At 39.4% G+C, this 12,126-nt stretch overlaps 1 protein-coding gene across 3 annotated transcripts in view; it reads left to right on the forward strand.

Moving 5' to 3' along the window:
- The window catches only part of LOC133655068 (urotensin-2 receptor), a 112,808-nt gene that overhangs the window by 2,547 nt on the left and 98,135 nt on the right, over positions 1 to 12,126 (forward strand). Inside the window, exons 1-2 of one of the 3 annotated variants that reach the window (XM_062054975.1) lie at positions 6,653 to 7,100; positions 11,098 to 11,822. In XM_062054975.1, the coding sequence (XP_061910959.1) occupies positions 11,109 to 11,822 (714 nt within the window). In that variant the 5' untranslated portion in view covers positions 6,653 to 7,100; positions 11,098 to 11,108. Of the gene's footprint in view, positions 1 to 6,652; positions 7,101 to 11,045; positions 11,823 to 12,126 lie in introns of those variants that run through there. The other 2 variants (XM_062054976.1, XM_062054974.1) reach the window with 2 other exon arrangements.

Raw genomic sequence — 12,126 nt, forward strand, 5'->3', positions numbered from 1 at the left:
TCACTACTGTACATATGTTGATTTCAAATAGTATTGTGAAAGATGTAAAATTTGATAAGACAATAGTGGTGTTTTCATGTTAAAAATCAATGAATATTATTACTGATTTACGTGAAGTTAAGTCATAGAATAAAAAATGTTTTCATTTCATATGACCTTTGCAGTACAATGAGTTTTATGTTTTTTGTGAGAAGTGACCCTATGATTGTGGCAGACATGTGATGACTTTTGTGTAAATGCTACATTTAATTTTCATTGGTGTTTTAGAACAAGACATTAGCTGACATTATGTTCATTATTTCTACTGTTTATATTTTGACGTTGAATAGTTGAATCATTTCGAAAACATAAACAACATGCCAAGATATTTGTTATTTCATGCTATAAATCACAAATGGCTAATCAGATAAAGAAAGTTAGCTAATAGAATAAACATTGTTTGTACTCTATATGATTTTTGCAGTTGTTTTGTGTGTCAAAAGTTGCCTATGATTATGACAAATGTGAAGGTTTTAGCCACAATCTGTCTGAATGCTGAAATTCATTTTGCGTCGGCCCCTGGACCCTGGCTACTAGGCTTTTTAAGTTTCAAAAGTTGGCAGTTATGCACACCCTTTCACTGGTTTAGATCATATCTCTCTGACCGCACTCAAGTTTATTAAACTCCGTTCATCCAAATCCCCTCCGTCTCCCATTCCCTCTAGTGTGCCCCAGGGCTGTGTCCATGGTCCCTTGCTTTTTATCACCTACATTCATCCCCTTGGCAATATTTTCCGTACATTTAAAATAAATGTTCACTGTTTTGCAGATGACACTGAGCGCTACCTCTCTACCAAACCCACTGCTTCTCTTCCTCCTTCCTCCCTTACAGACTGCCTCAGTGAACTCAAACAGTGGTCCTTATCCAACTTCCCCCAACTCAATAATAATACAACTGAAATCTTAATTGTAGGTACAAAATCCATCCTAGCCAAAACCAACAGCTTGTCCGTTACTCTCGGCAATTCGTCCGTTTCACCCTCCTCCCAAGTTAAGAGTTTGGATGTCATCCTTGACAGCACATTCTTTTCAAGCCCACATAAACAACATTACCCGGTCTGCTTACTTTCATCGACACAATAGTAATCACCTTTTCCCATCCCTTACCCCACATACTGCTGCCATACTGGTCCAGAACCTAGTCACCTCTCGCCTGGACTACTGCAACTCTCTCCTGTTTGGTCTCCCTCACAAGTCATTTTATAAACTTTAGCTTCTCCAGAACTTGGCTGTAGGATAATCACCAGAATCCAGCACATCACCCCTGTTCTGCAACAACTCCACTGGCTGCCCATCAAACATCGTATCCAATTTAAAATAATTCTCCACATTTTCAAAGCTATCCACAACTTTTCCCCATCATATCTCTCTGACCTGCTCCATGTCGCCACGCCCTCACATTCCCTAAGATCCTTTTCATCCGTCTATCTTACTGTACCCTTATATAAACTGTCCATCATGGGTGCCCGAGCTTTCAGCCGCTCAGCCCCTCATCTTTGGACCTCAGTACCACCAGACCTTCACAATATAGACTCAATTTCCGTCTTTAAATCAAGACTTAAAAGACACCTGACTGCTTATTCACTGTAAATTGTATCTATCTTTGTTGTTGTTATCCAATTGATTTTATTGTTTTGCTTTTGTTCGGTGTCCTTGAGTGCCAAGAAAGGCGCATTATAAGTAAAAGGTATTATTATTATTATATAAAGATATACGACATAAGGTAGTGGGAAACAGTTTGTTCTGGACCAAAAATCACTCCATATTCTCTACTGTTTACTAGTGTTACTGTTATGTACAGGAGGAGTAGACGGCACAGACAACAAGGGTGTGATATTAAGCTCTATGATGTATTTATATATATAAATAACAAATAATAATATTAGTAAACAAGGGTATTGAGTGTGACTGAGCCAAAAGGGTGTATATGTGTGTGAACATTTGTAGGAATTAACTGCTGAGTGTTACCAGAGTGTTGAGCGAGAGGCAAGTCCAAAAGGGGCAGGCTCGTAGATCCGTGAGACAGGCAGGTGGTCGGGGGTGTAGCGAGGCGTCAAAAAGTCTGTGTCCAGGCTGGAGGTCGAGATCCAAGGGGCAGCCAGAGAACCAGAGGGGAAAACACAGGGGAGGCGAGACGCACTGCTCGTCATGTGGAACGAAGGCAGACTGCAGGAAGGACAACAAGGAATACACGAGACCAATCAAACATGACGGTGGAGAACACAACGGAGAGAGCAAGGTTGCATTGAGCTAGATGATCGCTTACGGTACTCGAACAGATGACTACGTTCTGGCGCGGGATAGCAGGTTGTGCAGGCTTTTGGAGGCAGGACCGCTGATCAGCCACAGGTGCGCCGATTGCTGATGATTAATTGCAGCTGCAGGCTGCAGCAGGACTTATACGCGCCTGGCGCGCTCCTGGAAGTGCGCTCTTGGAGGTGCTCTCATCAGAGCGCACATATGAGTGCGCATTGGCATGCCCGGACCGTGACAGTTACCATACTATACATATTAATATGTACACATTTTGGGAAATAACTATAAATGTACACTTTATTCACTAATCGGGTTACAAAATAGGTCAGTTGGGATAATACATAACGTTGAATATCGAAAACATTCAAACATCTAATTTATTGAATCAAAAATATTGATATTCAATGATTTGGTGTACTCGCAAACGGCTAAGATTATGTACAAAGCAAACTATAAGCTGCTACCCAAGACTGCACAACAATTCTTCTAAAGAAAAAAAAAAGATACATATAACCTTAGCGAAAAATTTTACTACAACATTTGTATGCACGTACAACACTTAAGACATTTAGTATACAAGTATGTGGATTTAAAAGTATGATTAATATTCAGTTTAGGAAACTGTTAAAACTCAAAATGTTTACAAAGTACAAGGAAGAAGAATCCTGATAAACATCTTGAACCTTGTTTAAAATAAATGATAATCTTATTCATCTCATTATGTAAATCATAACTTAATTACCTATTTCCAGCCAACCATGTTCTACCGTTTGTCCCGTACTGGGTCGCAGGGTGTGCTAGATCCTATTCCAGCTGCACATGGGTACACCCTGGACAAGTCTTCATCACAGGGCCAACACAGATAGACAACATTCACACTCACATTCACACACTAGGGACAATTTAGTGTCACCACTCAATTTATCCCCAAGTGCATGTCTTTGGAGGTGGGATTTTGTTATTGTTTATTGAAGTATTTATTATGTTTTACGTACTCATTTATCTATTTACTTACTCATGTATTCATGTATTCACTGTTGTGTTCCAGATTGAGTACAAACAAATGTGTTCGTAATTGCTATGAAACGAAAAGAGGCAGGATTAAAAAAGCTCTGCTTCTTCCTACTCCTTTTCGGACACGCAGTAATGAGAAACTGAAAATATCAGGGTTCGTACACCTTTTCCATGGCCAAATTCAAGCACTTTTTAAGGACTTTCAAGATCAATTTTCCAGTTTTTCCAGTACCCTTCAAAAGGTGAAAACCCGTGTGAATCAATCCATAGCCTTGTTGTTTGAGGTCACCAAATGCTGTCTGTAGGAAAAATACGGAAAATCTGCTAAAACCTAAGCCTAACATTGAACCAGCAGTTATCATTAACTGAATGGGGCATAGAAAATGAAGCAGTGTTTCTGTAGACTATTCAATGTCATTGGTGGTTGCAAATGTGTCTCCATTTGTGTTGTTTTTCAAATGTCTTGTTCTTTTTCTTACTTACAGCACTCAATGCCATCGAACAGCATGGATTGATTCACACCGTATTTGTGCTTGTAAACTGTATAACGTGATATAAATACACGCACCCTCAAAATTTCAATTTCACTAATTTATTAACAAAACTGTTCCACATTAATATAAGGATGATAAATTAAAGGAAAATATGTTGTTTGTTTCACAACACCACAGTCATTAAGCATATCTAGCCTTATAACTAGGGATGATGTTTGATAAGAAATTATCGAGTTCGAGCCTATTATCGAATCCTCTTATCTAACCGATTCCTTATCGATTCTCTTATCGAGTCCAGATATGTTGTTATATATGGAAAAAAAACACACAATATTTGGTTTAACAAAAGCTCACTTTTATTATATAAGAAAAAAATAAAATCTAATAAATAAATAAATATTGACTATTACCGCCCTAAAATAATAAAATAAAATAAATAAATATTGACTGTTGTTACCCAAAGTATATTAAGTGGGATTTTTCAGAAAAACAAATATATACAGTAACACAAAAACAACCTGTCTCTGTGATCACTATAGGTGTATAAATAATAATATAGTGTTAAATAAAATCAGTCCCTTGGGCACAAAACTGAAAATAATACAGCTCTCCAAAAAGTGCACTTCTGCTGCTATTTGACATAACTGTTTGTTATGATGCTTTGACATTTTTGCACTTTATTTCTTTATTGAAAAAAAATTATATGAAGAGAAAAGTTGTTTGCAAATGTGGTTACAATGCTAAAAAATGAAAAGTTAAAGCTAAAAAAATAAATACACTTTATTGAGTTAACATTATTTCTTTATAGGGGGAAAGATGTGATGTTATGAGCTAGGCTTGGGAATATAACAACTACACTACCCAGAATGCAACGGGAGTGACGAGCATGCGCGCTAGCCCCGAAAAGTGCTGTTGCATGTCGCCACCCGGCAGCCAAGAATGAGGTTATGAGCACGCTGTGAAAGTAAACGTCAAGAACTCAGCCAACACGCCTCGTCTGCATTATTTATAATTACACAGACAACACATATACAGTGTGATTTTGTTTTGTTTACAAGGAAAGAAAAACAAAAGTTAAAAAAGGGAGATCATGTCATATATGTTGTATATATATATGTATGTGCTGCGGTTGCTTTAAGAACGTTGCGACAGCTGCCGTAAAGGAGGTGCGTTGCTAGCCTGGTTGCTATGTTTCCGGTTGGTCGTAAAAGTGTTCGTCATGTGTTTGTACCCTGCTCAAATCTCTCAGTAAAGTTATTCATAAAGTTATTCTCCTTTTGTTTTGAACTGTATTACACCTTGGAGCGCTTTTTCCGGTCCATTGTTTTTCCTGCTTTCCCCAACTGCGCCTAATGACTGAGCTACATGACGTCATTTCTTGTGATGTCTCATGGAGCATTTCTGGTCGGGACGGGATCCGTTCCGAAGGATTCCAATAAAGAACCAACTCTTTTTCTTTACTATGGTGGTCTCGATAACGGGTACCGGTTCTCAAAAAGGGATCCGAGTCCGAGGACTCGGTTCTTTTCTTATCGAACAACCGGGAAAACCGGTTTCGAGTGTCATCCCTACTTATAACTCTGGCTATGATAACAAATGAACAAAAAGACAAAAGTTACCTTTTTTTGCTTTCACTGAGGTAGCCAGACAAGAAACTAACAAAAATAATAGAGCAAGAAATGCATTCAACCATGTTGGGTAAAAGCTACAACATCATTCATATTAACTCAGCTCTAAGTTGTGAAAAAGGTTCCAAATTATACATTACATGACCTTTACAGTACAAACAAGTCCAATAATGGACTAATAATTTCCATCCAATGTTCATTAAAACGACAACCTCCCGGGATGATGGACCGATGCACCACTGTCCTCTTGGGGGCAACACAGAGCCGTATATACATGGCATGTAAGGGCTCGCGCAAAGTCAACAGATCAAGCGTGTAGCTTTAATTTTTAAGGACACTTATCTTATTTTTTTCCATTTTATAATTTGCCTATTGAGTCAGACTGCCGGGAACTTTGATGAACATTTCCAACATTTACAAGCACTTCACCCAAAATTCAAGCATTTTTCAAACCTTGAAAACACAACATTAATATCCAAGCATTTTCAAGGTTTTTAAGCACTCGTACGAACCCTGAAATATGTAATCGAAATAAAATATCAACACCATAACCATAATCATAACCAATAGTATACGTCAGTGTAAACTTTCTTTGTGCTACACCTCAGTCACTGATATGTGTATTACTTACTGTTTTACTGTGTCGCAAAGATACCTTTCGAAAAGGTCAGCTCATGATGGCCCGAGAGCAAAATCAATACTGAAGATACCGGTTTTTAAATTGTTGTCTAAAGGTAAAAAAAATCCAAATTGAGACTAATTGTATTTTTGTAAAGAAAATATTTTTGACATAGCTTTCGTGATGGGTCAACGCCTGGCTGACCTCAACCCCGAGAACTGACGCAGTGATACTTGTCATTCCTAGAAACTGTTACTAGATCTCATTGTTGAACCAAACGGGAGTGTCGTCTATCTCTGCGGTGACTTATTCATTATGAGTGAATTTGTTTTTATAAATCTGTGCCAGTGTGTAATGTGTTATATACATCAGGATGCAACTGGATGACACAATGGTTAGAGAGAGAGAGAGCATATCCTGCATACCTCTTCAACTCCCTCCCACTTTTTGAGTAAAGAGACTCACTGGCTGTTGTCTCTCTCCGTCTCTCTCCCCTCCCTCCCTGCCTCTTTGCTTCACACACACTCTCTCTCTCACACACACACACATGCACTCTCATGCAAAAGGGGGGTGTTTCCAAGTCGGGTGGTATCTCAATATGTTCATCCCTGTACTTCTCATTTCCAGTTTATTGAACATCTGTTTTGGATTGCTATATGCCTTTTGATATTTTTTGTTTAGCCACCAAGCTCCGTTGAGAGAATGGCAAGGAATGATGAGGCTGTTACCACTCGCACCTTTTTATTCTAGACACTTTGGACCGTGTTTCCCAATGAGCAACTCATCGGCAATGGCTGGATTTCAGTTGTAGCATATCTTTTTGTGTTGTGTCCCTCAAGTCAACTGGATATATTCAAAGTTTTTTTTTTTGGTTCCAGCACCTGCTGTGTTCACCTCGCAAACAACCAATAGAAGCTGCTGTAGGTTTTTTTTATGGAGTGTGAAATTTTGGAGATACGTGGAAAGTTTCAACGGGAAGACTAAAACAAACGCATGATGGATAGACCGGCTGCAAAGTGCTGAAGTGTTCCTCCGTTCAAGACAACACAGGTGATGCAAATTAAGTTTAGTCATACTGATTTATTCTCTTTAATGAAAAAATGTGCAAACGGCTTTTTTCAAGACATGGGAGCATTAAGCCAGGCCTTCTTCGCTTCTAATTAAAATAATATTCATGGGGCACTCATGGTATATTGTATTATTACGACAGAGTTAAACCCCCGCGCCCCCGAAAAAAAAATCCAATTAACTTGAATCAAGAATAACATTCTCATTATTCATGTGATGTAAATCACAGATAGTCAAAGGTCTCGTCTTTGAATCCAACAGCACAGGGTGTAAAAACTCAATTGGCATGAGCTCAGCGCTATTTTCAGCGCTACAGAGTGTTTGCTATCTAATTTATCTCAGAATGGCGGTTGTCCATATTTAGTCCGCTCACATACACAGTCTGAGGTCCCTCAAGGTATATGTTTAAAAAAATGTCTACAACAGGGGCGTCCAAACTCTTTGCCAGCGAGGGCCGCATACATAAAAGTTGAAGGAAGCAGCGGCCACTTTGATACATGTTGTACATCAGTGGCGTGCGGTGAGGTTAATGTCTGGTGAGGCACTGCATCATCACAGTCAGATTTACAAACATATTAACCCTAAATAGTATCTTATTCACCATGTGATTGGCAGCAGTTAACGGGTTATGTTTAAAAGCTCATACCAGCATCATTTAAACAACTGTAGCACACAAAAAAGCACATTTAATAAAAAAAACATTATTATGGTCTTACCTTTCTTGCTGGACATCCACACAGCCAGCCTTTGCGTGTGTACCACGCCGTTTGATAAAAACGGGTCTTCTGTCCCGAAGTCAAAAGCAAACCTTTTAGCTCCAGCGTTGGTCTACCTTTAATTATTACCTCCTTCTTCGATTGAAAGTCCAGTTTAGAAAACAGTTTTATTTTACATATGTAATCCTCTATGTTTTTAATAAAAGTCCAGGCGAGAGGAAATAAACAATCACTGCACTAATTGACTTGCAAACTTTTTTTTTTTTTTTTTTTTTTTTTCTTCTGCGGCGAGGAATGATCTCTGGGATCACTACCGCCCTCTACCACCAGGAGGCCGGATTACTGCGAGCCTCAGACATTACGTTTTTTGCAGCAGTTTTATGAATGCTCAGCACAAGAAATACGTTACACACATACAGTTGTTGACAAAATACACTGTACATTATATACCTCAGCTAACTAAACTATGCCATAGTTTAGTTAGCTGATATAATTCATATAGCAATACAGTCTCACTGTACAGCAGCTCAGCAGTTAGCCGAGTCATTGTGCACAATCCATGTTGAGGCACAAATCGGTGACGTACCTCAACTGGCTGCTGATCACCGCACCGTCTCTTCTCAGTATTTGAACGGCAAATGTGAAAATAAAAATAAAAATAATCTAAAACTGGTGAAGTTAAATGGAAAATAACTTTAGTATAATCACTGGATACATATAACAATTTAATTATATTTTTTTTCTTTTTACATTTTTTTTCTTTCCATGATGGCAGGTGAGGCCCCGCCTCCCCTGCCTCTAGTGACTGCACGCCACTGTTGTACATTAAAGATACTAAAAACAATACAATGTAAGTCAATCAATATATGCTAAACTTTCTGAACAAAACATCTACATCTTAGCTTTGTGTTATAGTAAATAAAGCAAATTCTGTAATTGTTAATGAAACCTCCTTAAAATGTTTATTTTATTCTTATTTTCTTCACTAATAATATATTATTCCGATAACTCAAATATTTTTGAGGGCTTAAGCACACTCGAAAACATACATATCCTGCAAGAAATGTGTACACAAATTCATCATGACAGTACCCACGGAAATCATCACAGACCATATGCAGTAAGTTACACAGTTCGTTGGGCATTTTGGTTTTCTGGCCCAATTTTTTAGGAGATACTATTGTTTTTTTATTTTTTTGTGTAATGTTCTAATCTGGGACGTGTTCATATTTTCTGTACAATGTGTCAATAAAAAAACAAGTTGTGGGGGCCAAATGGTTCTTGGGCCGCACTTTGAATGCCCAAAGTCTTCAAGGCAATGATAAAAAAAGGACCACTGATGGTGTATAATTCCCATTGATGACTTTTTGTGTTTATGCCCTGGAATCATTTCCCATGCAATTCTCCTTTCGTGATTGAAAGGCAACCAGTCCAGCGTTCAGATCTCCGTTCTGATATGATTTTTTCCGACAACTGAATGTCCTTACAGAAAGTAAAATGGTGTAGTGACAATGCAGAATTAAACAATAACAATAACCGTATTACATTTTACAAACTGTTTAGTTGACACTTCCCATCATACTGTAGACTTTAATGCAGGTAACCTTGAAATGTATCCACCGTAAACGTTTCCCTATATAAGATCCATCACTTTTAATACATCCATTTTCTACCGCTTGTCCCTTTTGGAGCCTATCTCAGCTGCATTCGGGCAGAGGGCGGGGTACACCCTGGACAAGTCGCCACCTCATCACAGGGCCAACACAGAGACAGACAACATTCACACTCACATTTACACATAAGGGCCATTTTTTTTTTTTTGTGTTGCCAATCAACCTATCCCCAGGTGCATGTCTTTGGAGGTGGGAGGAAGCCTGAGTACCCGGAGGGAACCCACGCAGTCACGGGGAGAACATGCAAACTCCACACAGAAAGATCCCGAGCCCGGGCTTGAACTCAGGACTTCGCTGTATAATAACACATTTCGTGGCGTATGCTTTACTGTACCTGTAGTTTGTTTTTTGCCGCGGTTGTCTATATATTCCCCATGGGTGTATTTTTTTGGGTAAAAGTTTTTTCACGTTTTATGTCTCTTGTTAGCTTAGTTCTGTTTCAGCACCCCTGTTTTGTTTCTCCTTGGTTGCCATGGTTATTTATTGTTTTCACCTGCCTCTGATTACTGTTCGGCATACTCACCTGCTGCCGAGCACTAATCAGAGAGCTATTTAGTCCTGCCTTTTCCCGTCACTCAGTCTGGTGCTTTTGTTTGCGCTCATGCAACTGTTACGTGTATTCCTTGTGTTTTTTGCGCTAAGTTCCGCCTTAGTTTTCCTGTGTAGCTATCCCGTTAGCTTCCAGTGCTATATGCACACGCGTTTTGTTTGTTTTCTTGTGTTTGTTTGTTCCGGCCTGATTTATAGTAATAAATCATTCTTCTTACCTGCAAGCAGCTGCCTGTCGTTTCGCCGCTTCCTGGAAATACGACCTCCGGCATCAACATGCCACGACCACGTCCCAAAGTGCTCGTGTTTATGTCACAGATTTTGGTTTGAAATTGGTTTTATAAATCATTTGAACGTCCCCTTACAAAGTCATGAACAGTCCAGGATCTTGGGGTATCAATTTTAACAGAGAGAGAATATAAAAAGATAGGGATAAAAGGTTATAATTTTTTATTTAATTAAGTGAAATAAGTATTTGATCCCAACCAGCTGGGGTTCCAACCTGTGCCCATGCACAAATTAGGCTTGTCTCTTAAGTCAGACACTTGGTGGGAAAGGAAAATAAACACAAATAAATATATATACAATATGCAAGATCTCCCCTTTGGGGAATAAAAATAATTCTGAATAAAGCTGAGGGATCTACCCTGGATTACACGGATTTGCATTGTAAATCCAAATCAGAGGAGTGAGCCAACATCCCTCATGAGATGCACACAACCCTGGTGACCCACTACAAAACACATCTGATATAAATGTTTGCCAACTAAGGATTCTCTACTGACTCACATTACTCAAATACAAATCAGTTAATACATGTGATTAAAATGTAATTCTATTTTGTTTGCCAATATGCTGTCTCTCTGTTGCTTTTGTGCACGTCATGGGATTTTGACTGACTAGCGATCAGTCCAAAGTATAGTCCACATTTCGCCCTCGTACAGATCAGTTCCAGCCGCCTCTGCCATGACCTAAAACAGAATAGCACTATGTGGAATAATCTAATGTTAGGTTTTTTAACCCCTCCCATTTCTGTTCCAGTATCTTCACAGATGACTACTGTGTCAATGGAGTCTGTGGGAGTCCTGGTGGAAAGGAGCCCCAATACCACGGACCCACCTCAGAGCTCTCATGAGGACACTGCTGCCACCTTCACCATTGGCACCATTCTCTCCATCATGTGCCTTGTGGGAGTGTTGGGGAACATTTACACCCTTGTGGTGATGTTCCATTCCATGAGAAATGCAGCGTCAATGTACATTTACATCATCAACTTGGCTTTGGCAGATCTGTTATACCTGCTCACCATCCCGTTTGTAGTGTGCACACACTTCCTAAAAGAGTGGTACTTTGGGGACATAGGCTGTCGGATCCTCATCAGCATGGACTTTCTGACGATGCACGCCAGTATCTTCACACTGACAATCATGAGCACTGAACGGTACTTTGCAGTTCTCAAACCACTGGATACAGTGAAACGATCTAAAAGTTATCGGAAGGCCATCGCTCTGCTCGTCTGGGCTGCTTCTCTTATCCTCACATTGCCTATGATTGTCAGCATCCAGTTAATAACGGTGGACAACAAAGCCATGTGTCGCCCAACTTTGTTACCTCTGTCCTACAAGATTTACATCACCTTCCTGTTTTGCACCAGCATTGTTGCACCGGGGCTCATCATTGGCTATCTATACATCCAGCTTGCTCGGACTTACTGGGTTTCACAGACAGAGACCTTCAAACAGACCAATAAGCTCCCCAATCAGAAGGTCAGTGGATCTCAACGTAATCTTTTGGTAATAAAGTACTGTATGCAAAATCTTAAACACCATCATATTTGTTGTTTCCGCAATACGAGAATGAAGACGTGTACCTATAATCATACACAGTCATGCACAGACTTTCTGCTTATGTTGGCCTGATATACTAAGATCCCAAATAACAAGTGCTAAACAGTGTGCGCAAACCATACAATTGCATGTACTAGTAATGGGCATGTTGCGGGTGATCTATTAAGACTGCGTGTGCAATTTATAGCAAGTGCAAACGTGGTGTCCTATTTGTGTGAGGATT

Source organism: Entelurus aequoreus, linkage group LG08 (assembly GCF_033978785.1).
Source record: "Entelurus aequoreus isolate RoL-2023_Sb linkage group LG08, RoL_Eaeq_v1.1, whole genome shotgun sequence".
NCBI classification, from domain to species: Eukaryota; Metazoa; Chordata; class Actinopteri; order Syngnathiformes; family Syngnathidae; genus Entelurus; species Entelurus aequoreus.